This window comes from Excalfactoria chinensis, chromosome 1 (genome assembly GCF_039878825.1).
Source record: "Excalfactoria chinensis isolate bCotChi1 chromosome 1, bCotChi1.hap2, whole genome shotgun sequence".
Taxonomy (NCBI): Eukaryota; Metazoa; Chordata; class Aves; order Galliformes; family Phasianidae; genus Excalfactoria; species Excalfactoria chinensis.
In genome coordinates, this window is record NC_092825.1 from 70054187 (window position 1) to 70076687 (window position 22501).

The window sequence follows — 22501 nt, forward strand, 5'->3', positions numbered from 1 at the left end:
ACAGTTTTAGCTCTGCATATATTCCATTGGGAGAGAGAGTAGTATTGTATAAGGAGAACAAATCTCTTTCCATCAAATTTTGGTCTTTATTTTGGGGGAGGAGCAGAGGGAAGAGGGGGAGAAGAAGTAGGGTGGAGTGTCTGTGTGGCTGACATTGAGTGAGCAAGTAGATCCATAGGGACAGTGGCCAGGATAAGGAGGAGCACTTACTGTGAGTGTAAGGGAGCCACCACCTTTCCCAGACTTTTGTGGAAACTTGCATGGAAATGTGACTGGAGCAGTCAGAGTACACTTTCAGTTATCAATTGAACAAAATGGCACTCCAGAAGGATGTTAATAGCTACTCAGGGTGAAAGGGGCAGAACAAGCCTAGTCATGGGCTATAGCTTTCAGGCAGCAAAGGCAAAGGCTTTTTCTTTCTTAATCAGTCCTCGTGCTCAAACGCTCCCTTATCTGAGTCATTCAGGAGCTATTCGGAGGCTTTCTTGATGTTGGGAAGATAAGAATATTTCATTTGGGTTTTCATAAGCCTGTCATTAAGCTGTCAGTGCTTAGTGAAAAGGAATTGTTTTCCAGGGTACAGGCTGAGACAGGAGACTATGACATCTCAGGAGAGCTTCTCTGACCAAAATAGTTATTAGGCTCTATGGAAATCTATTGTCCAAAACCAAAATTTGTTTTACAGAGAACCTAGATGTTTGTTTAAAGCACTAATTAAGAATAGACAGAGAAGTTGCATAACCTCATAAAACTTTGTGTTTTTAAAGATATTTTCACTTTTTTTTTTTTTTTTTTTTTTTTCATGCAAAGTTCTTTATATAGGTTGGAAACCTCATCTGAATTTCTGCCTGTTTATTTTTGTTATTTTTGCCTGAACTGCAGAATAATTTGAGCTGAGTTTCAATTTTATTTTTCTTCTAATAAGTGGTCATAAAAACTGCTCCTAAGGCCTGCACTGTGTACGCACTTGTAGGCTAGCATACCATTTATAACAGTGCATCAAAGACACAGTAATACTGTTCTTCTATCACTCCTTTTGTGTTTGTTGTCTTCTTCTTTGTCTTCTTTGAAGGGAAATTAATATGAAATGTAGTCATTACTGTATGATTAGTAATTATGGAAATACAGTCATATAGGTGAAAGAGACAACTGGAAGTTTCTAGGTGTTCCCTGTAGTCCACCTATTCTCTTAATGTATCTCTTAATTTATCTACAAAATTAAGGGAAACTGTGCTGAAAGCAAATCCTCATGTGCTGCTCTGCTGTTGTTGCGCTTTCTATTATGTTACGACTGTATTTTCAATGTTTGTTACTTTCTCTAAATACTAGGCTGTCGATGTGCATAATCTACCCAAAATATCGGGCTGCTTTCTCCTGATGGCATCACTGAGCTTGGTTTATCCCCCTTGGAGGTATCCATCCAGTCTCATGAAGCTGTGTAGATCTGCGGTGCCTGTTCCCTTATACCATCTTCCTCTAGCAGGGGTGATACTTTGTTCCCTGAGACTCTGTCATGAGAGACTGGCACCTGGAATGCCTGAAATGGGAATTTGCAAATAAAGACTGTAAATTTGTATTTTCTGTGATCTTAACCAGAATTTTAAATGTTTCCTCTATTGAAGTTATAATTTGCTATCCAAATATCTACATATCCTTATTAAGACTTCAGTTATTAAGCAAGAAACAACAGAAAAAAATAGTGATGAAACCTCCTTTTCTCAGTTCCAATTCATTACATTTTGATATTTTCTGCAAATAACCTCACTTATTCTCCTCAAACTGGACAAGATTTGTTGTTATTTCCTCTGATTTTTTGAAAGGTTGCCATTGCATGGGAATGCAACATGGCATCCACATAAACAAAAAGGGAAGTGGAAGAGAGAATGGAAAATAAGAAAACAAGAAAAGGAGACTTTATTTAGTACTTGTCTACAAATATACAATATGAAGGAACATATGAAGTTGATCTGAAGAAGTTTGTAAAATGGAGAATTTTATCTGAACTTTAATTTGCAGGAAACCTTAATTGGATTTAAAGGCCTTCTGAAGTTTTTATTTCCAAAGTAAAAGCTTTTTATCTAATCTTTCTTATGTGGTTCTGCATTTTACTTTTCTGATTGCACTAAATCAGAAGAATGGTTTGCTTCAAGCATCTCCTGCTGTAGGATTCTCCAGATCTGGCAACTTGTTTATTGCCTGCGAGAAGAGAGGAAACACTGCTCCAAGAAAGTGAGCAGTGGATTTTATGAGCAACCTAACCAATTTTATTTTCTGTGTAGGCACTCCAAAGAAGTTAAAAGCTGATGGTACGTAATAAAATGAAGCACAGATATATGGTCTAGTGGTCAGAGGGAGTGGGGAATTAGGGATGAGGTAGAGACAGATGCCAATTAATAATCACTGGGCATGAGAAGTGCCCAGGCAACTGAAAACAAGAAGTGAAGTGAAGATAAACCCAAGCTAGTTTTATCTGTTTAGACAAAAACATGATGGTGCCCTCCCATGAGGAAAGGTCATGATGCCGTGCCTCATTTCTGTGTGGTAACAGTCAGCAAACTAGAGAGTTTAAAGAAAAGCATAAGTAAAAGATTTGTCTGGGAAAGATTTCTTAGCAGAACACATAAAGTACTGATAAGAGATGAAACGAGAAGGAAGAAAAATAAAGAGGGATGATTAAAAGTTTAGCATTTCACTCCCTCAGGGAATTCTGTTAACTTCAGTGCATTAAAAAAAAAATCCATAATCTTGTTGCAGAAGGAACAGTTATAAAAAATGTTGATTTTTAAAAGGGTAGTTGTTTTAAAAGACAAGTGCTTTGGTAAGTGCTGAGTAAGGCAATTCAGAGTTGCCATTGCTGTGAGCTGGGGTCACTGCCTGAGCAGTACTTCTGTCCTAGTTAATCACACAGAATCACAGAATGACCCGGGTTGGAAGGGACCTCAAGGATCATGTAGTTCCAACCCCCCTGCCTAGCAGGGCCACCAAACATACGCCTTTACTAGATCAGGTTGCCCAGGGCCCTGTCCAACCTGGCCTTGAACACCTCCAAGGACGGGGCATCCACAACCTCCCTGGGCAGCCTGTTCCAGGGCCTAACCACTCTCCTAGTAAAGAACTCCCCCCTAACATCCAACCTAAATCTTTCCTCCTTCAACTTGGATCCATTTCCCCTAGTCCTGCTATTGTCAGCCCTTTCAAAGAGTTTACTCCCCTCCTGAGTGTAGGTTCCCTTCAGGTATTGAAAGGCTGCAATGAGGTCACCTCGCAGCCTTCTCTTCTCCAGGCTGAACAAACCTAACTCCCTCAGCCTGTCCTCATAGGGGGGGTGCTCCCACTAATGTCTCTTTCTCTGCATCAAATCTCTCAGAGTGGGGCTCCCAGCATTTACCAGGATTATTAACATGAGTGTGTGTCTCTTGGGAGATGCAGTCTATCAAGAGACCCAAGTGACAGTAGTAATGGAAGTGCAAAGTGCTTAAGCTATAGCTGGTGTTTAGCATCATGGCAATAAAAGTGATAGCAGAACAATGTCAGAATGATACAAGATTTGACCAGATGGTCTCAGTTGATTCTAAATGATCTGGACTCCAAGACAAGCATTTTGTTTCAGTGTTTTTGTTGGCGGAAAAAAAGCCTAAGTATTGAAATATAATAACCAAAAACATACTGGTAAACTGAAGAAAAAAAAGTGAGTGAAAATGACAAATCATCGCTAAACTGTCTTTCCCAAGTAAATGTAGCTTCAGAAAAGTTACTGTTTCAGCTATGTTATGGCATGTTCTGATATTTGCTTCTGATATATAAAAAGCTGAGGAAGCTGTGTGTCTAGGTAGAAAACGGAATGTGAAACAGTTCACTGAAGCTTATTGAGATTTTTATAAAGAGAGAAGCAGAGCATTTATGCAACTCTATAAAGTTCAGATTTAATTAGGTTAAGTTGTGAGGATCACCACTTGAACATGTGCGCTCCATTCAGCTATCAACTGTTACCCTACAATTAATATTTCTGTGAAAGGAATATTTATTAATTTGAGATAGTACTTCATTAGGATGACATTTATATAACTTTAATGGAGAAAAGGCCTTTGAAGTAGCTTCTATGAATTTCCCTCTTTGTCAGCAGTCTCTAAAATACATTCTCTATGAGTCACAATAATAGAAAACAATTAGCTTACTCCTTGCAAATATATCAAATTGGCATTTGATTATTATTTTCTTTAGCTTATGGACTAAATGATTCCTAAAGTGAGATGTTATGATGGATGCAGAACAATGAACTGCAGGCAGATTAGAATTTGTCCTTCAACATACAGTGGGCCAATGTCCAGCCAAGTTTAGAGTGTCCCGTATAAAGCAAGACCCCTGAAAGATGAAATAATATAAAGATAGTAATCGATATTCAAAAGGTTATTTATAGGGAAAAACTCACCTATACAGATGCCTTCAGTCTTCTGGAAAACACTGAGACAATCTCCACCAAGGAGCAATCTCCAAGAGATACTGTCTTAGTGGTGGTCAGCCCCTAAATGAGATCTAGAGGAGGTGGAGTCAAGCTCCACCTTTTCCGGGAACATAGCTGAATTACCCTCACCTGTGCTCCCACAGCTGACCCGATACTTGCCTCAGTTGATTAATCAGAGGTTCAGGCTGTAATTACCAATTTCCCATACAACCCCTTCCTTGGTCTCTGAGCAACACACTGTGTAGCACAAACAGGAGATCCAGATTTGGCCTTCTTTCTTTTTTGAGGTTATACATGCCTTTCTCCCATCTGAGTTTGTGCTGTTCTTGGTTTTGCTGCTGGGCTGGTTGGTTTTGCTTTAAGATAGGAAACGAAAAAGAAATACAATCGGAAGTTTCGTCCTCTTGATATGGAAATTCATCATGGATGAGAACATGAAAGCATTATATTAGGCTATTTCAGTGAAAATGATGATATATTGAACTCTGGAATAGAGGGGCTCTTTTTCCTACACATTACGGAAAGAGAACTAAATTGTCTTAATAGATTGTATTCTATGCATAGTAATTCTGCTTGTAGACAGAAACTTGAAATATGATAAAATTTTCTGATAAGGGACTCATCTTTTCATTCAATGTCAGATTAACAGAAAATGTTAAACCTGTTGTGTAAAGACTAGGCTATACCTTCTAGAAAGGGCTGTGAAATAATAAAACAAACAAACAAACAAGCAAAAAAAAAAACAAACTGGTCATGTTGCCTCATCCTAGCTGTTACATCAACTTGTCTGTACCTGCTGTAATTCTCCCATTATATGGTATGCTCTGAGTGTATGTGTCCAATGTATCTTGAAGGCATTTGAATTCATAATAAGAAATGGCTTTTCTCCTTCCTGCAAATGTTATGGCAAATAAGAGGAGAGATTGGCTGGTCTCAGTCCTATTATTTATTTTCCCTACATTTCTGGAGAGTTTGGCTGACTTTCCTGACTCAACTAACTGAGTGTAGATGAGCTTCTCCATGAGATATTTTTTTATTTTTATTTATTTATTTATTTATTTTCAGGTAAGCCATTTTTTTCTACATACTTCCTCAGTAGGTGATGCCACGCCTTCTATTCCTTGGTGGACTGAGATGTTCCCTCCTAGTGATCCTCCACTGTTACTTCTGTTTTTTTCTCCTTTGCTGAATCTGTCTCAAACAAGTAGCAAGTTAAGGCTGATGGTGACTACTAGAGTTTCCTTCTTGGTTGGTGGCCATGGAGGATCTGTTCCTATTATAAGCTGGCCAGTTCAGAAGACAACACTGCAGGTTGGACTAAAGCATAAAAAAGGAGAAAGAAAAGGATGGCTTTGAACAGGAATTTCAGAGCACTGGCAAAGTAGCCACAGGGAGACTGCAAGATGACTTGAAATTCTTCATCTGAGACTTCACGCAAATACCAGGGAAAGTGCTTGTAACTGCTAAAATTGCTAAATTCTAAAGTTAAGGTATCTCAATGAAAAGGTAGATGAAATGCTCCTGCCAAGATGCAGTGGAAAGGGTTTGGCAATAATACAAGACAAGCAAATTCTCGCTTTTTCTTGCCTTGCTTTTTGCCTCTGCTTCTCCATTCAGTTGCTGTCTAACACCACCCTCAGTGGTGCTAGCACAAATCTTTGTCAAGGTGTTTTGTAAACCAGTTCAGCTCACAACTTGAGCCCACAAAAGCCTGATCTGCAGAAGTTGAAAGGGCAATTTTTTTTCTAAAAAAATAAATTAATCCTGAAGCTGTTGCCAAAACCTCTGCATTTAGCTTGACACCAGGAATACAAGATCAATGATTATTTTCTCCTTTGAAATGCAGTGTGTTAGTTTTTTTTGTCTTTGGTTAGAACTGGAAAAATGTTGCAGTTAAGGTTTATAATGTTCAAAATCTTCCTCACAGTTAAGCTTCATGTCCTGTGACTTTGAAAGAGTCAATCTGCTATTAAAAAAATAATAATTCCTATGGTGTAAAATTGATCTAAGAGCTCAGATATTTTGACGTGGTCTACCTGGACTTCAGTAAGGCCTTTGACACTGTCCCCAATAACATTCTGGTAGAGAAGCTTGCTGCCCGTGGTTAGGATGGGCGCACGCTCCGCTGGGTGAAGAACTGGTTGGATGGCTGGGCCCAGAGAGTTGTGGTCAATGGAGTGGAATCCAGTTGGTGGCCGGTGACAAGTGGCGTCCCCCAGGGCTTGGTGCTTGGGCCACTTCTGTTTAACATCTTCTAGCCGCTGTACTAATCCAATTAGATATCATCTCTGTGCTGTGTAGAGGTTAGTGGCTGTAATACCTTTTGTGGAGCTTTTGACACCTGGCTAACTGATGGGAGCTTGTCAACTCTCCATCTCACAGCCAGCTGGAAGACTGGCTTATTTGCTTTCTCTTCCAGTTTATCATTTGTCTTCTAGTTCAGGTTTCTCTTAACAGTTTTCATTTTCTTAATTTCTGATGGTGGTTTCTTCGTTCTGTGAAATACTTGAATTCCTTCAGTCCTTATAAATTCTGGCCTTCTAACATGAATTTGGATCCTGGAGTTTTCTAAACTTCTTAAAAACAAAGAAAAACCCACTTAAAAAGACCTGACTGATTTATAAGAAGCAGGTCATCCACTCTCTTTATAAGTGTTTTTTTATACTACTTTAGTATTGAGTACAAAATATTACTATATTGCATTCAGTCTTTTCAGTCCCTCAGTCCCACTTATATGTGAAATGTCTGTCTTGATGATGGTAGCCTCTTCATCATTCGTTGTTAGAAGAAGTTGTTGCAGGAAGTCATTTAATGTTTTTACTGCATTTATGTGTTTCGAGCTCAGTGCAGAGCCAACATGGAACTTAAGTGCATACTGAAGATCTGGGGCCTAACACAACTGACTTAAAATGCAAATGTTGTGTGTTTTTCTTGGCACAAATTAACAGAAATCTGTTGAGCATGTTCTGAATCTCAAAATTAAAATACATGAAATAGAGAGATGGAATATAGGGTGAGCCTGCTCTGGGTGTTTTAGTGCAGTGAAACTAAAAACTAAGAAGCACATCACTAGTGTTTCAGTTTCTAAACTACCTAAGCTTACTTGACATTTATAGCCTGCCAGCTTTGTCTCCAAGATCACATGGTTATATAAAAGTCAAAAAGTGCATAATTTCCTGGAAAATACATAAAGAAATTCTACAAATAGGAATTGAATGATAATTCATTTTTTCTTAAATTATATGGATAAATCCTTCCATTTAGAATGCTCCCTAGTGGCACACTGTTTCTTTTGAGATATGTGATCAAATGCTAATGCTTATGTAGTCACAGCTATTTTACCTTGGAACGTTAATTTCTGATCTTTAAGAGAGAGGAAAAGGTTCCTAAAAAGAAATGAAGGGGTCACTAACACTTCTGTATACTTGTGCACATTAGCACAGCATCTACAGTAGCATTTCATATTTTCAAAATGTAAGGCATTTGTGAATTCCACTTATTTTGAGGTATTGCATCTCTGGTATGTTTTGTTACTAACTTTCTTAATTATAATTAGCTACATCTATGTTAGCAGAAGAGTGCTGAGGGAAAGCTGCTGCTTCGGGACAGCACTGTAAGGCTGTAGACATAGGTAGATGAGGCATTGCAGAAAAAAAATCTGGGAGCATGTGAAATATGGTGCATGTCTTTGTTCACATATTCCTGTAGCTCTCTGTAGCATGCAAAGATTTGCTAGCATAGTGTTCACAACTTAGAGCTGTCATGTGTATTCTTGGCTCAGGAGCCAAGAAACCTTGATTGCAAGAGCTTTCCTGCTTGAGAGATAAGGACTGTCCTGATGACCTGAGGCTGGCTCTGCTTCTTCACAGGGATATGAATCTCATGAGCCATAGGAAGTTGACACATATATCTAGTTTGCCACACATTTCTAATCAGATAAATAAGATTTTAACTGTTAGTCATTGAAAAGAAAACAAAAGAATAAATTTTATTTAGAGCGGGAGGATACGAATTTTGAATGGAGAGCTTAAGGAGCAGGAGGTGTTTTGTGGTGCAGGAATGTACATACACTAAATCAAACTTGGTACTAATTACAGCAGGTTTCTTCAAGTGCTTTAAAATAATCTTAAAATGTTCTTGAACATTTAGAAGATCAGGAACCATATTATCCTTGAATTAATGATTTTCCATTCCTTTCTTCTTCTTCTTTCCATTCATACTCAGATGTCAATCACTGAAAGACCTACAGACTATTCTCTTTGCTGCTGTCATGCACTGAAACATTTTTTTCTTACTTTCTGGACAGAAGCTACACTTAGCACTGTCTTCCCCTTTCTACTGGTAGCAGCATTCAAAATATCTTCACTTTCAGCCTACCTAAGTTCAGCAGGTTTATCTTAGTTTTCTATTCCAACCAAATCTTTTACTGTCTGTTGAGAATTCTAGCTCCTGTCTTAGAGCTACGTATTAACATACACTTCTTGTTTTCATATGGCTAGCGAAGCTTCTAGGTTTAAACTAGCTGGGCTTTTGCATTTTCTTTTTTCAGAAAAAATGAGACCAAATGAAACCACCTCTCTTGTGCTGCCTGCATGCTGCATTTGTTGATCCCAAGAAAAGTCTTCCCATCTCTTGTGTTGACACTTAACTGTCAGAAGATACAGGGGCAAGACAAGTAGTCCTACTGTTCACTTGAAGCCCCTAGGCCTTTCAGCCCCTGGTCCTAAGCTGTCCCACATGGGAACAGTAGAGGCAGTCAGCTATGCCTCATAATTTCATGCTTCTCCTGTCTTGCCTAGAAGCAATAGTTCCAAGGATTAAAGAGGTCAGGAATGTGCTTGCATCCCCACAGGGACAGTCATAATGGTAAGTTTTAAGTGTTGGCAGAAATACCACTGGATCTCTTTGAAATGCTTTATGTCTTGCTGTTTTGTCAGGAGAAATTGGATGATTTATCTTTTTCATGTATTTTACATTCTACATTTTCTTTCTGTTGCCTTTCTTCACTCTCTCTCCAGAAGCAGGCAATCCCCATGCTGGTGTCTCCTCTGCCCTTCTCACACTGCACAGAGAATTCCTCGTGAAAGTCTGGCTAGTTTCTCCTTGCTTTGGTTTCTGTGTGTTTCTATAGGGAAAATGAGACATTTGTCAGCCAGTGGCATTTGTTCCATGAAAATTAACACACAGCAGCATCCTGCCATGCTGGAAAACAGTTGCAGCTCTGCTGAAGGATCTGCCTCAGTATGGGCACATATGCTGTCTGTGTGAGGTTGTTTTAATGCCCAGGACTGTGGCACTGAGTTGAAATTCAGACACTGCAACAATTGCTCCTCCTGTGCTGAGACAGGACCTACTGCAAAGCTTGTCAGTGAACACCAGTTTTCTGGCTTGCCAACTTAACTCTGTGCACTGAGGGGTGTAAATTTCTTTGTGGACTCCTTTGGCTGTGTTTTTTTCCATGTTCCCAAAGGTCTTGATCCTGCCTGAGAACTTTCATTTGACAGAAGAGTTTTGTATAGCAAAAGAACAGGTACTTTCTATCTGATTTCAGTAGCTGGTTGAAATAAACAGGGTCAGTTCTCTTGTCCGGTGGATTTCAAGGTGCCATCAAACGCTCTGAAGCATGGACAGTAGAGAAGAGTGAGCTAAGGAAATAATATTAAAAAAAATAATAATTGTTTAACCTAATGAGTTCTGATGCACCAATGAGGTAAAATATGGGCAGATGGAACTCTGGTATTTATATTTTATGATTCATTAAGGAAAGATCATTTGATTATTCTATCTTTAGTTGTGAAAACAGGTATATATGTACTGTATGATGAAATCATTTGCTTTCATGTTTATCTAGTCACGCTTTTAAGAAAACTGTTACTGAAGGAATCAATAGGTTGGAAAGATGTCTTGTTTCAGATAGGGCTTTGCTCCATAGAATTTGGTCTGCAGATGTTCAGCTCATTACTATTTCGGCTGTTTCTGTGCACACACTATATTGGTTTGCTTCATGCAATTTTTGTATATGCATTAATATTGGAAAAAGACTGTTGTCCAAGTATCTACCTCCACTGACCACCAAAGTTAAAAGGTCAGGTTGATCTAAACCACTACACTTAGGATGACTTATTTGCTGATGATTTGCTAACAAGAAATTATACACAGATTTTTTCAGGCAAAGCACCCTCATTAGAATGAATTAGTTTTATTGTGATTATGCACTTAGTTTGTGGAGTCTGTTACACATCCTGGAGTGAAAAAAAAACTGTTACATGAAGATACAGTGTTCAGACATCCCCAGTACTGAGTCCATTTTAAACTCATAGAACAGTAATAGTTTGAGGAAGCAAACCTATGAGATTCAAATAGTCTGTAACCACTTTATAGTGATGTTTCTGACCTCAGCAGTATAAGTTTGCTGAAGCAACAGAAGCATCTTTATTACTCTGCATGTTCCAGGTTAGCTGCAAATCCGCTAGAATCCTAATTAAAGAAAACTGTCTTAAATGTGATTGGACATTTGCATCCAAGATTATCAATTTATATTTAGACATGACTAAATATTTCTTCTGTCTTAAAGAAATCCTGCTGTCTGTATTTTTATTTAAAGCTGGTTCATTAGATTTTATATGATGTCTATAAAAAAAATCATATGGATATTCGACCCTCTTGTTTACAGAAATTGCATCCCTAGGTAAAGTTGTGAAAGGTCTGAGAAAACTCATCTAAACTAGAATAAGTAGAAAGAGATGCCAGAGAGACCATTTGTGGATCTAGAAATGTATTAACGCACATTCAGTCCTTTGCGTTTGCACTAAACTAGATCTCTCCTTTTTTTTTTCTTTTTTTCTTTTTTTTTTTTTTAACTTTTTGTTTTGTGCTCTTAAATTGAAATGGCAAATATCTCAATAGATCAGCTTTTGAAATCACCACTGTCCTAGTCGAGCAGTGCATAGAAATCTTAGTAGTGGTGCAAACTATAGTGAGATATTAACTTGCCCTGGTGTACTCATCCCTCACTGCTTGTGCTCCATTTTACCAACTCTCATTGACATCCTGCAGTCACGAACCTGCTTTGGGCAGTAGTAGTAACAGCAGCAAGGGAGGTTCGGATATGCATTCATCTTCCCTTTGCTGTGGCATTGATAACAGTCTAACTTCTGACATTACACCACTGTAAGATGAATGCAGATTTGGATCAATATATGTGGAATGTGGGGACAGTGTATTAGTTTTCTTAAATATTAGTTCTGTTTCATCTGCTCTTGGGAGAAAAAATCTTTGCCTTATGCTTCTGTTAAGGATGTGTGGGGGAGCAAAGTATTGGGTTGGTAGGACTCCTTGTATTGCTTGCTTGTGCTTTGGCATATGCCCTTGGTACAAGACCATGGCTTTGTTTGTAATGTGGTGCTGCAGATTATCCTTTATGTCTGATCTAGAGAAGACTGTCACAAGCATCTGTATCAGAGCTTTACTCTTAAAGCAGCTTTTGTACTTGTGTCAGTAGAGATTGTCAGTGTGATTCCTGACTGGATGTCCAAAAGGTGGCTTTTTTTTTTTTTTTTTCAGAATACAATTGGAGATGAGTCAGCAGCAGTGAGTGTGGACTGCTTTAAAGATGCTGTGTTCAGTAATTCACATGACACCAGTGATTAATTTCCTGCTCAGATTAGCACCTAAACTGTTAGAATTTTATGTAATTAAACATTTGAATTGGACTTCAGGAATTCTGTGTGGGGTCTTTTCTTCACAATTCAGTGGCTTTCTCATCTCTAACCAGTTTTAGAAGAAATAGGAATTCCAGGCTATGAAATAGTTTTTATCTTCCTTTAGCTCCATAGGGTTCAGCCGACTGGAACTCCTGACCACTGTTCAGTCTTCTAACAGTTTCCTTTTAGCAGATGTTTAATTCCTGTTTGATTAATTGGTTGGGGCATAGATAATACCTGGTTTTGAATATATATATATATATATATATTGAATACAGAAATGAAGTGTGAGCTTCTACAGAAAACATAGCTTTTTCTTTATTTGAGATCAAAAAGATATATATATGGTTTTTTGTACTTTGAAATAGATATCTAAATATTCAGCAGGCATTACTTGAATCACATCTTTTGACACTAGAAATCCTCACATTTCTTAAAATTTATGTTACTTCTACATTTTCTTCATAAAGACCAGACAATATCTATTAAATTAGAAAAAAATAAACTATGTTGTGAAATCGATTTTTAAAATACATCTTAAAAAATCTGAAAAAATAAAGTTAGTCAGAATTTCCTTAGTTGAAAGAAAAACTTTATAGCAGTTTCTGTAATGGAATATCCTGGATATAAACTGAGATCTGCTTTTTAATTTGGGAAATGTTATTAACCTTTTAAAATTTGTTAGGAATGTGGAGATTCAGGGATTTATCTGAACACAGTGGTTTGCAGCAGTTTTCCTTTTATTTGTTATGATCACAAAACATCAATTTGTTCAAGCAGTTAAACAAATGTACGATTCTATTTGAAGGTCATTAGCATGGAATCAACTGAGTGCAAGATTATTGTATTTTTTCTAAATTTAGCTGAAGAAAGGGATAAAGAAGTGGAGGATACATAAATCTGATGCTGTAATAAGCAAATACCATTACATTTCTCATGTTGTTTTGTTGTGGATGAGGCCCAGAGCAACCTAATCCCACACTGAAACTGGCTCTGCTAAATATATGCTGCTTGACTTCAAATGTTTTATTACAGAAAAAAGGAAATGTATGATTTCTTACTTTCTGTTCTAGCCCTGGAAGATTAGGCAATGTCATGGTTTTGCAGTTTTGTAATTTTGCTATCAGTATTCCACATCATAACATCATGTTAAGCATAGATAATTTTGACGAATCTGCTGCTCACAAAAGAAGACTGGATGTCCCAGGGAACATCACAGTCAGTCATATGACACGGACTCTATATAATCTCACTTCAGTGCTGGACTCGCTCTCTTGGACCTTGCCAGCCATGGGGGAGAGCCGTGTGGGAGCGTTCCAGCCGTTTCGCCTAGAGTTACAGTAGGCCTCTCGGTTTCGGGACTCACTCTCTCCTATTTTACTTGATTCGTTAGCCTTAATTCCAATTATATTGTATTATATTGTGTTATTCTGCATTCTGATATAGTATTTAGTAAATAAGTGTGCCTCCTTAGATTGTTGCCGCTGTATTTATTTTCCTTTTCCCTTTTTCCCTTTTCCTTTTGGGATAGAGGCCCTGCAGGCTGTCTATACCCCTGTCATGGGTGAAGGTAAATTTTAGGTTAACCCATGACAGGCAATAATGAAGAGAAAGAGCGGATTGCTTTAGGAATTCATTTTGATGATGTTTGGTACTTCCATTGCCACCACATTAAAATGATTTTGAAGATTTTTTTCCTGCATTTTTGAAGAGAAACATTTGAAATGGTCTTAAATTACATGACTGCAACAAGTCCTTAAGGAAAACTGGCTGCAGATGTGATTTTAGGAACATTTTGAAGTAGAGATTTTTTTATTTTTTTTCTTCTATATTATTCTTCTAGAAGGCACCTAGTGTCTGGCCAAAACAAATAAAACCCCACTTGGTTAACTCAGAGAACACAAATAAAACAACATAATAGGTTTATTTTCATATTCAGAACTTTCAACAACTGTTTTAGCAGGAGGCTGCAATCATAATGCAAAGCACTAACATATGGTAATATGTTTTGAAAATATTCTAAACTACTGAGGAGTGGAAAAAAGTAACTACTGCTAAATATTATGGTAATCTTCAAGGCTGCCATGCAAAGTACTTTATAAGTGTACCATTTTTGTCTAGAAGAATATTAGATGAAGCTAGGTAGGATGTGATCTTCTGAAAATCAGTTCAGAGCAAGAATCTGCTATCTGGGAATGGTCTAAATGCTTCTTTTTGTTTCCTTATATTCAGAAGAATTTTTATGGCTTCTAGTGACTGAGGACTTCTGCCATCAATATGTCTGCTTTGCAAGGCACCTATCATACTCTTTAGCATACTCTTTAGTGTTTTGTCATCTTCATCCAGATGAACTAACACATTCTCTTTCACATACTCCTAGGTTCTGCATATTTGTCTTCCAGTATTACTCAGTTTTCCCCAGCCAGAATAGGATGTGACGTTTTATTATAAATTAACTAAGTATCTAATAGTTTAACCTGTTTATCCAGATTCCCAAGTGGCCAGGTCTTAGATAAGAACGGGTTTATAATAGGCCTGGACAAGCCTGCTAGATTCATTTAAGCTGTGATGTAGGTCATATCTGAAACTAGGCTAATACCTGAATTCACTGAGCCAGAATACCCACAGATATTAATTTGTGAAATGGTGTCCTTCAGATGTTTTTCTGCTTGACCTACTTTCTCAAATTATATGATACACTTGATGATTTGTTACACATTTCTTTCAAAATAAATTTGGGTGTTTCATTTGATGACAGGTGACTGGTAGCACTGAAATCTGTCTCACTATATCTTGCAGCTTGTATCCTTCATTAATGTGCCTCAACTGTAGTCCATTAGAAATATATATTTAGTGTTTCCGTGTAGCAATACAATTACTGTTAATACTGGCAGGATGGTCAGATTTGGGTAGCTGCATCAGGTGGAGACATAGATAATGACAGTAAGTACCAAAGACTCTTAGTTATTTTTCACTGTCAGGAGTGATAATGCCTTTGAGATCACAGTCCAGTAAAGAGTCTTCCTGAGCTGTTGCACTGAACAGTGTTCATCTTGCAGGTGTTGTTCTATGGACAGTTCTTCTGTTCAAGACCAGGTTGGAAGGGGCTTTGGGCAACCTGGTCTGGTGGGAGGTACCCCTGCCTGTAGCAGGGGGGTTGGAAGTAAATTGTATTGAAGGTCTTCTCCAACCCAAACAATTCTATGATTTAATGATTCTGTTCTATAAGTTTGTCTGTTTTACTGCCTTTACATGGTCTCCTTTTTCTCAGAAATTCAGAAGAGTTGGTGAGAACAAGGAATCTTAGCAGGATGCAAAAATGCAAACAAAGCTAAATTTCTGTTTCTGAGTATTTGAAAGGATTTGAGGGGGAGATGGATGTTCTCCTGGCTTTTGAGCACATGAGCTCTCTTTAGTTTCTGTTTTAAATTTAGTAGGTTTAGTAGGTTTATTTCAAAGAAATTTTTTTTACTTTTTTTTTTTTTTTCAATTTATTTGTATTTTTGTGAACCTTTCCCTTGTAATTGAAGTGTTTTGAGCATGCTGTGAATTCTGCAACACTTCAAAGATGTGTGGGGTGGCTCAATGTGTTAGCCTGATAGAGAGAGGGTTCCTCTAGCAAGACTAATTTCAGCCTCATTCATTTTATAGCATTCAGAATGGCTGGGGATATACTGGCCTGAAAATATTGTATCTAACTAAATTACTTAACTGGGACACTTCGTGTGGGAGCTTAGTCATGCCAGCTCCCTTGTATAGTCAGTGGTATAGGCCAGGGCTCCCCAGAGGTAATTTCAAGCAAGCTAAACTCTTTATCAAGAAAGCATTTGACATCTATGCTCCTTAGAGTTATATGAGATTAATTTTGGCCTTAACACCCAACAAACAAGTGGTGACGTACACATGGTTATGCAGCCAGAGCAAGTAATTGTGCTGTATATTTCAAGAGAAAGAGTTTTTCCCATGGATATATTCCAAGCCACAACCACTGAAAAAAACTGAGAATGTTGCAAAGTGCTGGCTGACAAGACACTGTGACACTGTGCTTGGCACAGTGGAGTAGCAGTGGAAATACAGCATTTGAGCTCACAATGTAAGGAGGTCTGTTTCTGCTTTGTCTTGTAAGGATAAGTGCATATATTTGTCTTCTGTTTCATAGTGTATGAGATAAATGCTCTTCAACATTGCAGTTAAGCATCTTTTGCTAGAAGTCTTGACCAGAAGCCATGTTCTAACTTGTGAGCTCTGAGTGCAACTGTAGTATAATATAAAGGCTGAACTTGAGATCTGTAAACTTGTCAGAATAATGTTTTGTGTGTGTGTGTGTCTGTGTGTGTGTGTATATTCTGTTCATGACAACATCTTGAAAAAGAAAACTGATTTTAAAATTTGTGTCGACTGATCTAAGATGAGCTGCTATATCTGACAGACCGGGAGAAGTTCTTGCACTATAGTTCCTTGATGACTGATCTGTCTTGTCTGAAAAGGCTTAAAGTGTTGTTTCTGTGTCCTCTCAGGTACCTCCTGCAGGAAGCTAAAGGAAGAACAGAAGAAGGAAGCACCATGTCTTCAGTCTCAGCTTATTACAATGGAAAGACTGTACTTATCACAGGAGCTACAGGTTTCATGGGCAAAGTGCTGGTGGAAAAGCTTCTGCGCTCCAGCCCTGACGTGAAAGCGGTTTATATACTTGTAAGACCAAAAGCTGGACAATCAATGCAAGAGAGAGTGGCCAACATGTTGAAATGCAAAGTAAGCTTCTATATTTTAGTCAATAATATAGTCTGAATTTCATTTAAGCTGAGTAAAGCAGGTTTGCATTCTACTCAAGAACAAAATACCATCTTCTACTGTAACCTGTGTATATTTTTGTTGTGTCTGCAAAGAAGAAAAAAAACATAAACACTGTGCACAAATGAAGCTACATCTGTCTCAGTTTGATAGTTGATACAGGATTTTACTCTGTAGTGATGTAATTCTTTTTCTTCCTTTTTATGCGTTGCTGTCTGTTGAGAATGTTCTTCAAAAACATGCTATATTAGCAAATGTCTGTAAGAGAAGCAGCATTTTGTTTTCATGAACTAACTCTTTTAGTTCCCTACTATCAAAACTTAACATTCAAACTCTAGAATTCGAGCATAAAACTAAGTATGAATACATCAAACCCTATTCCTTATACTTACTAGTTAAACTCGTTTCGTAAGACAGGGTCTAGGGACAGCATGTAGTGTGCTGAAGTTCTTTGCTGAAGTTCTGTGGGGCTTCTGTCATCTTCTGATGTCAGCTACAGTTTCATCTCACATAAAAAATGGTAAAATACTGTCACATTTGAAAAAAATGTTTTCCAAATTTGTATGCAGCAGAATGCACGGGCTAAGTCAGCCCTGTGAGATGAAGAATAGACCCTATATGACTTCCACCTGTGCATCATATTTCAACTGATCTTTTAGCATGCTTTCCCAATGAGGAGAGGCACTTCTCTCCTGTTAAAAGGGTGTCAAAACCTTTTGTTGCATCAAATGTAAAGATATGTTAAGGAGACACTGGTAGACCTAGTATCTTGGTAGACTCAAGCTCTTCTGCAGCTTATGCCAGTGGGAAGGTCTTGAACTTGTTCAGACTCCTCCAGCTGTGATAAATGCCAGAGTGCAAGGTAATGCTTCCTGCTGGTGAGAATTTGTATGCAGACAGTGTGAAATGAGAAGATGGAACAGACCTAGCTTTAGTAGGCAAGAAATCAGTTGGAGTTAATCCAAGACAGGCCAACATATCTTTAAAGCATTGGTCAAAAACAGCAAGCAGGACTTTACTGGAAAAATATTCCTACTTCTAGAGGAGTTGGAGATAGATCAGGTATCAATACTAACTAAGAGGCAAGTAAAGCTGAGAGAAGACTATTTTCTTCTTTTCACTGTTTTGAGGCATCTAAACAGTGAGCTAGAAAAACCTTAAATATGCTCAACAACAGAGTTTGATTTTTGTATGTGTTTTATTCAGCAGACAGTAGATTATCTTAAAGAGAACTTACTCTCTTAAAGAGAACTTTAGCGTTCATAAGTGCTCTTAAAGGAGACAACTGTATTGATTCCTTTTCGCAAGTCTGTCAAATGCACAGTTTCTCACTACTTGTTCTTTTAATGAGTATTTTTCAGCTGTTTATACAGTTTTCATCACTGATAACAGGGATAATGTGAGTTCTCATCATTAAAGAACAAAATCCTATATTGGGATTTTGTAACATGCTTGTGTAATATTTTTGCATTTTCATGGTTTGTTTTGTTTTTGTTTCTTTGTTTTCACTAAGAAAATGAGGAACCAAGCTATTTTTCAGGATTTCTAGAAGCTGAGTTTGCATATTCTTTATAAATACAGTCCTATTTTTTCAGTTTGTCAGCACATCTTCATGTTGGTAGCTCTAGTTGATGTTCTTCAGTAGCTCTTTTATTGTTGCAGCTATAAGAGACTTTTTCCTAGTGTATATCAATATTTTTAGACATATCAAAAGAAAAAAGGACTTGACAGCCTCTCTTGAACATTTGACGGATTGTTTCATTGATTTTCAATTGAGTAAAAGGAGGTGGCAAGTGTATAAGCTGGGTTTTCACAGACTTCAAAGGAAAAGAACTGTAGGAGAATGAGCACAACTTATTCAAGTCCTCTAAGGAAGAGGACATATTTTGATACTGTTCTTTTAAAAATTAAACAAAAAGATAACAACTGGGATTTGTGAGAATGCATCTGTCTCCTACTGAAGAAAGACCAAGAGGACCAAAGTGTTGAGGTTTTACTTTTCTTCTGCATACCTAGATATTATGTCTTTTGTAGATAAATCTTACTACACAAGGCCTTGTGTGAAAATCATACAATTCTTCAAGAGTTTAAGCCCTGAGTAGTTTCTAAAAGAGCACCTTTTTACTTTTATTACTACAACTGTATTGTCTGTTATAAAGGCACATTGCATAGTATTTAGACTCTGTTATGCGTAATTAATGCATGAACAGACCACAGCTAAACAGAATGATATGTGAATGTTGTAATGTAAGCTCAAGGAACAGCAGGTTCTTTCAGCAGACTTTGGTTCATTTTATGGCGTGCGTACTTCCATCAGATGCATCTCACATAGCAAAATTTGAAAACCCTTATTCTCAATTGGTCAGCTCTGCTATACGGTAGACCAAGAAGCAGTGGTAATGGTAGAGTATTGTGGGATAGCCTCCAGAATAATTTTCCTTTGCCCATGGGATAGGAAAGAGAACAGGGTTTCTTTGAGAAAATGTACAGAAATGTATGTATGTACACAAGCATGTTACTTGTCAAAATAAAAGGCTAAGAAAACAAATAGGCTGAGTTACTGAAAGATGTTACTTTAATGGTAACAGTTAGTGTAGAGCAATTTTAAAATGAATAATCAAACCATCTCAACAGTGTACTTCCATTTACAGTTTTTTGTTGGCATTCTCTAGTCTGGGGAACCTGCAGGCTACATATCAAATCAAACTATAGGAAAGGTTTATCCCAAGTATGCATGCAGAATTTGCATTTGACGTTCTTGATCATATTTTTGTATTAAGAATGCATATATTTGAGTATGCATGGACAAATCTTGAGTAAAATCCTCTCCGTTCCTTATTTTCTTTATTCAAAAAGGGAGAATCCTGGTCAACCAAGCTGGCAGTCTTCTATGACGTAATGACTTGCTGGGTACATGAGGCGAGAGCATTGGATATTGTGTACCTTGACTTCAGCAGGGCGTTTGGCGCAGTCTCTGGCAAAATCCTTGTAATGAATCTTAGTATGTACGTGGGATACATGATCGAACAGTGAGGTGGTTTGGAAACTGGCTCACTGGTAGAGCTCAGAGGTTCATGGTCAACACTGCAGAGTTTAGTTGGGGCCTGTAACTAGCAGTGTTTCCTAAGGGTTGATACTGGGCCCAGTCTTGTTCAGTATCTTCACCAACGATCTGAAGGAAGGGATAGAGTCCACCTTCTGCAAGTTTGCTGACAATATGAAGCTGAGATGAGTGTCTCACATACCAGAAAGCTGTGCTGCCATTCAGCTAGACCTGGACAGAGATGGGCAGAGAGGAACCTTATAAACTTCAGCAAGATCAAGTGTAGTGTCCTGCACCTGGGGTGGAGTAACCACATGCACCAGTACAGGTTATGGGCTGACATGCTGGAAAAGAACTCAGTGGAGAAAGACATAGGCAGCAGGTTGGCCATAAACCAGTAATTTGCTCTTGTGAACAAGAAAGCCAGTTGGGAGTGTGGTCAGCAGATGGAGGCAGGTGATCCTCCTCTACTCTGTCCTTGTGAGGTCACATCTGAAATATGTGCTCTGGGCTCCTCAGTTCAAAAAAGACAAAGGTCTTCTAGAGAGAGTTCATCGAAAGGCCACAAAAATGATTAGGAGCCTGGAGCATCTTTTGTATGAGAAAAATCTGAAAGACCTCAGACTGTTCAGGCTTGGGAAGAGAAAACTGAGAGGAGATCTCATCACTGTTTGTAAACAAAGTGTAGGAGTCCAGTGGATGGGGCTAGACTCTTCATTGGTGAGCAGCAGCAGAACAAGGGGTAATGGGAACCAGCAGGAACACGGGGAGTTCTGTACAAACACAAGAAAGGCCTTTAATTTGAGTGTGTAAGAGCACTGGAACAGGCTGCCCAGAGAGTCTCCATCTCTGGAGATATCCAGGACCTATCTGGTCGCTTTCCTGTCCTACCTACTGTAGGGAACATGCAGAGGAATTGGACTAGGTGATCTCCAGAGGTCCCTTCTAGCCCCTCTATTTCTGTAATTCTGTGAATCTGTGATTCTGTGTTGTGTGTGTATATGTAATTTCTAATCCCTACTGCATAATTATTCTTTTTCCCCACAAATTGTGTTGAAGTTAATGCAATACAGTACTTGTTTGTGCTTTTAGGAGAAAATATTTAATTCTCTTTTTATATATAATTTTCCCTACTGACCAATCACACATTCAGTTTGAAAATAGCTCTTTCTTTTTTTACATTATGCCAGTATTATCTGGAAGTATTAATTTTCATATCCAGAAAGGAAATTTTGCATGAATCAGCTGGCTAGAGAAAAATGAGTTTCCAGCTTCAAAATATTCTAGACAAACAGATAAAAATAGAAATTTGGATGAAGCAAGATGAAAATAGAGAAGCAGATTAACAGGAATTAGTTGTACTGCATACTGCTAAGGTTTTTCAGGTAAGGCCTTCTGGGGACTCTGTTTGTAGTAGTGCATAACAGTATTTTGAAAGAAATTGCCTGTCATCTCCACACACCTACTAGCATTGTCTCTGCATTTTTTGTGGTTTCCATCATTATATCTTTAAGGGTTTAAACTAAAAGGTATCACATTTGAAAACTGCCTTGTTTGTACTGTGTACATTTGAATTTGCTGGAAGATAACACCTGTCATATTAAAAAGAATAAGTAACAGAGGGGTGATGCAGTATGAAGGGACAAAATACCTTAGTGTGTTCTTTTAAAATGTTTACTGTCTGGAATTTATAAAATTCTAAACCCAATGTGAACAGTGAAATTATAGAAAGTATAATTCAGTTAAAAATCAGAATTCTTCAATAGTATTTTGGAGTAACTGAAAATGTTGTACTGAAATACAGTACAATACTGGTTTTCTTCAGATCTTTTAATCTTAGCTTTAAATGCAGTTGTGTTATTGCATTAATATGAAATGTATAATGAATAGATCACTAATTGTCTTGGCATCAATTCCAAAATGAGTGCATGAGTTGAGGAACGCATCAAGAATGGTGACCTTATGGACAGTAGCAGGTCCCTAAAGGAATCAACTATTACTCTGTGCTTCATGAAATGTCGTGTCTGTAATGATACAGAGCACAACTTGTACACACACAAAAAGCAACGTTTTGTTACTGGCTTCACCTCGGATTTGTCCACAGATGAGGATCACAAGGCAAAGCTTGACAGCTGTTATATTCATTAATTGATGGGAGGCGTATATTTATCATAGGTGGAGCAATGTTCTGATATTCTTTGCTGTTCCTGATCCCTCTTCATGTTCAAATAAACAGGAGTGCTTGGAGGAGGTGCCTGACATTCTCTGAGAGCAATTACTAGGCTAAAGATGACTTGCTTGTAGCTTTCATAGTGTCCCACAGAGAGCTGAACTTGTTCCATGCTGTGCATGCAGTGAACCAGTGCTGCTTGCTGCTGACAGTCTGTCTTTCAGATCTACTTATCCAGTACTGCTAGCTGATCAGTCAGAATGGAAGTCTCTTGCTACTGTCTCATAGTTCAAAGAGAAAATGGGGAATCTGTGAGGCTATTGAAAAGGGTG

General features: G+C 38.0%; 1 protein-coding gene across 5 annotated transcripts in view; it reads left to right on the forward strand.

Annotated features, from left to right (window-relative positions):
• FAR2 (fatty acyl-CoA reductase 2) overlaps positions 1-22501 on the forward strand; it is a 137569-nt gene that overhangs the window by 33231 nt on the left and 81837 nt on the right. For all 5 annotated transcript variants that reach the window (XM_072326377.1, XM_072326380.1, XM_072326376.1 and 2 more), the window contains one exon: positions 16683-16917. In XM_072326377.1, the coding sequence (XP_072182478.1) occupies positions 16729-16917 (189 nt within the window). In that variant the 5' untranslated portion in view covers positions 16683-16728. The remainder of the gene's footprint in view (positions 1-16682; positions 16918-22501) is intronic.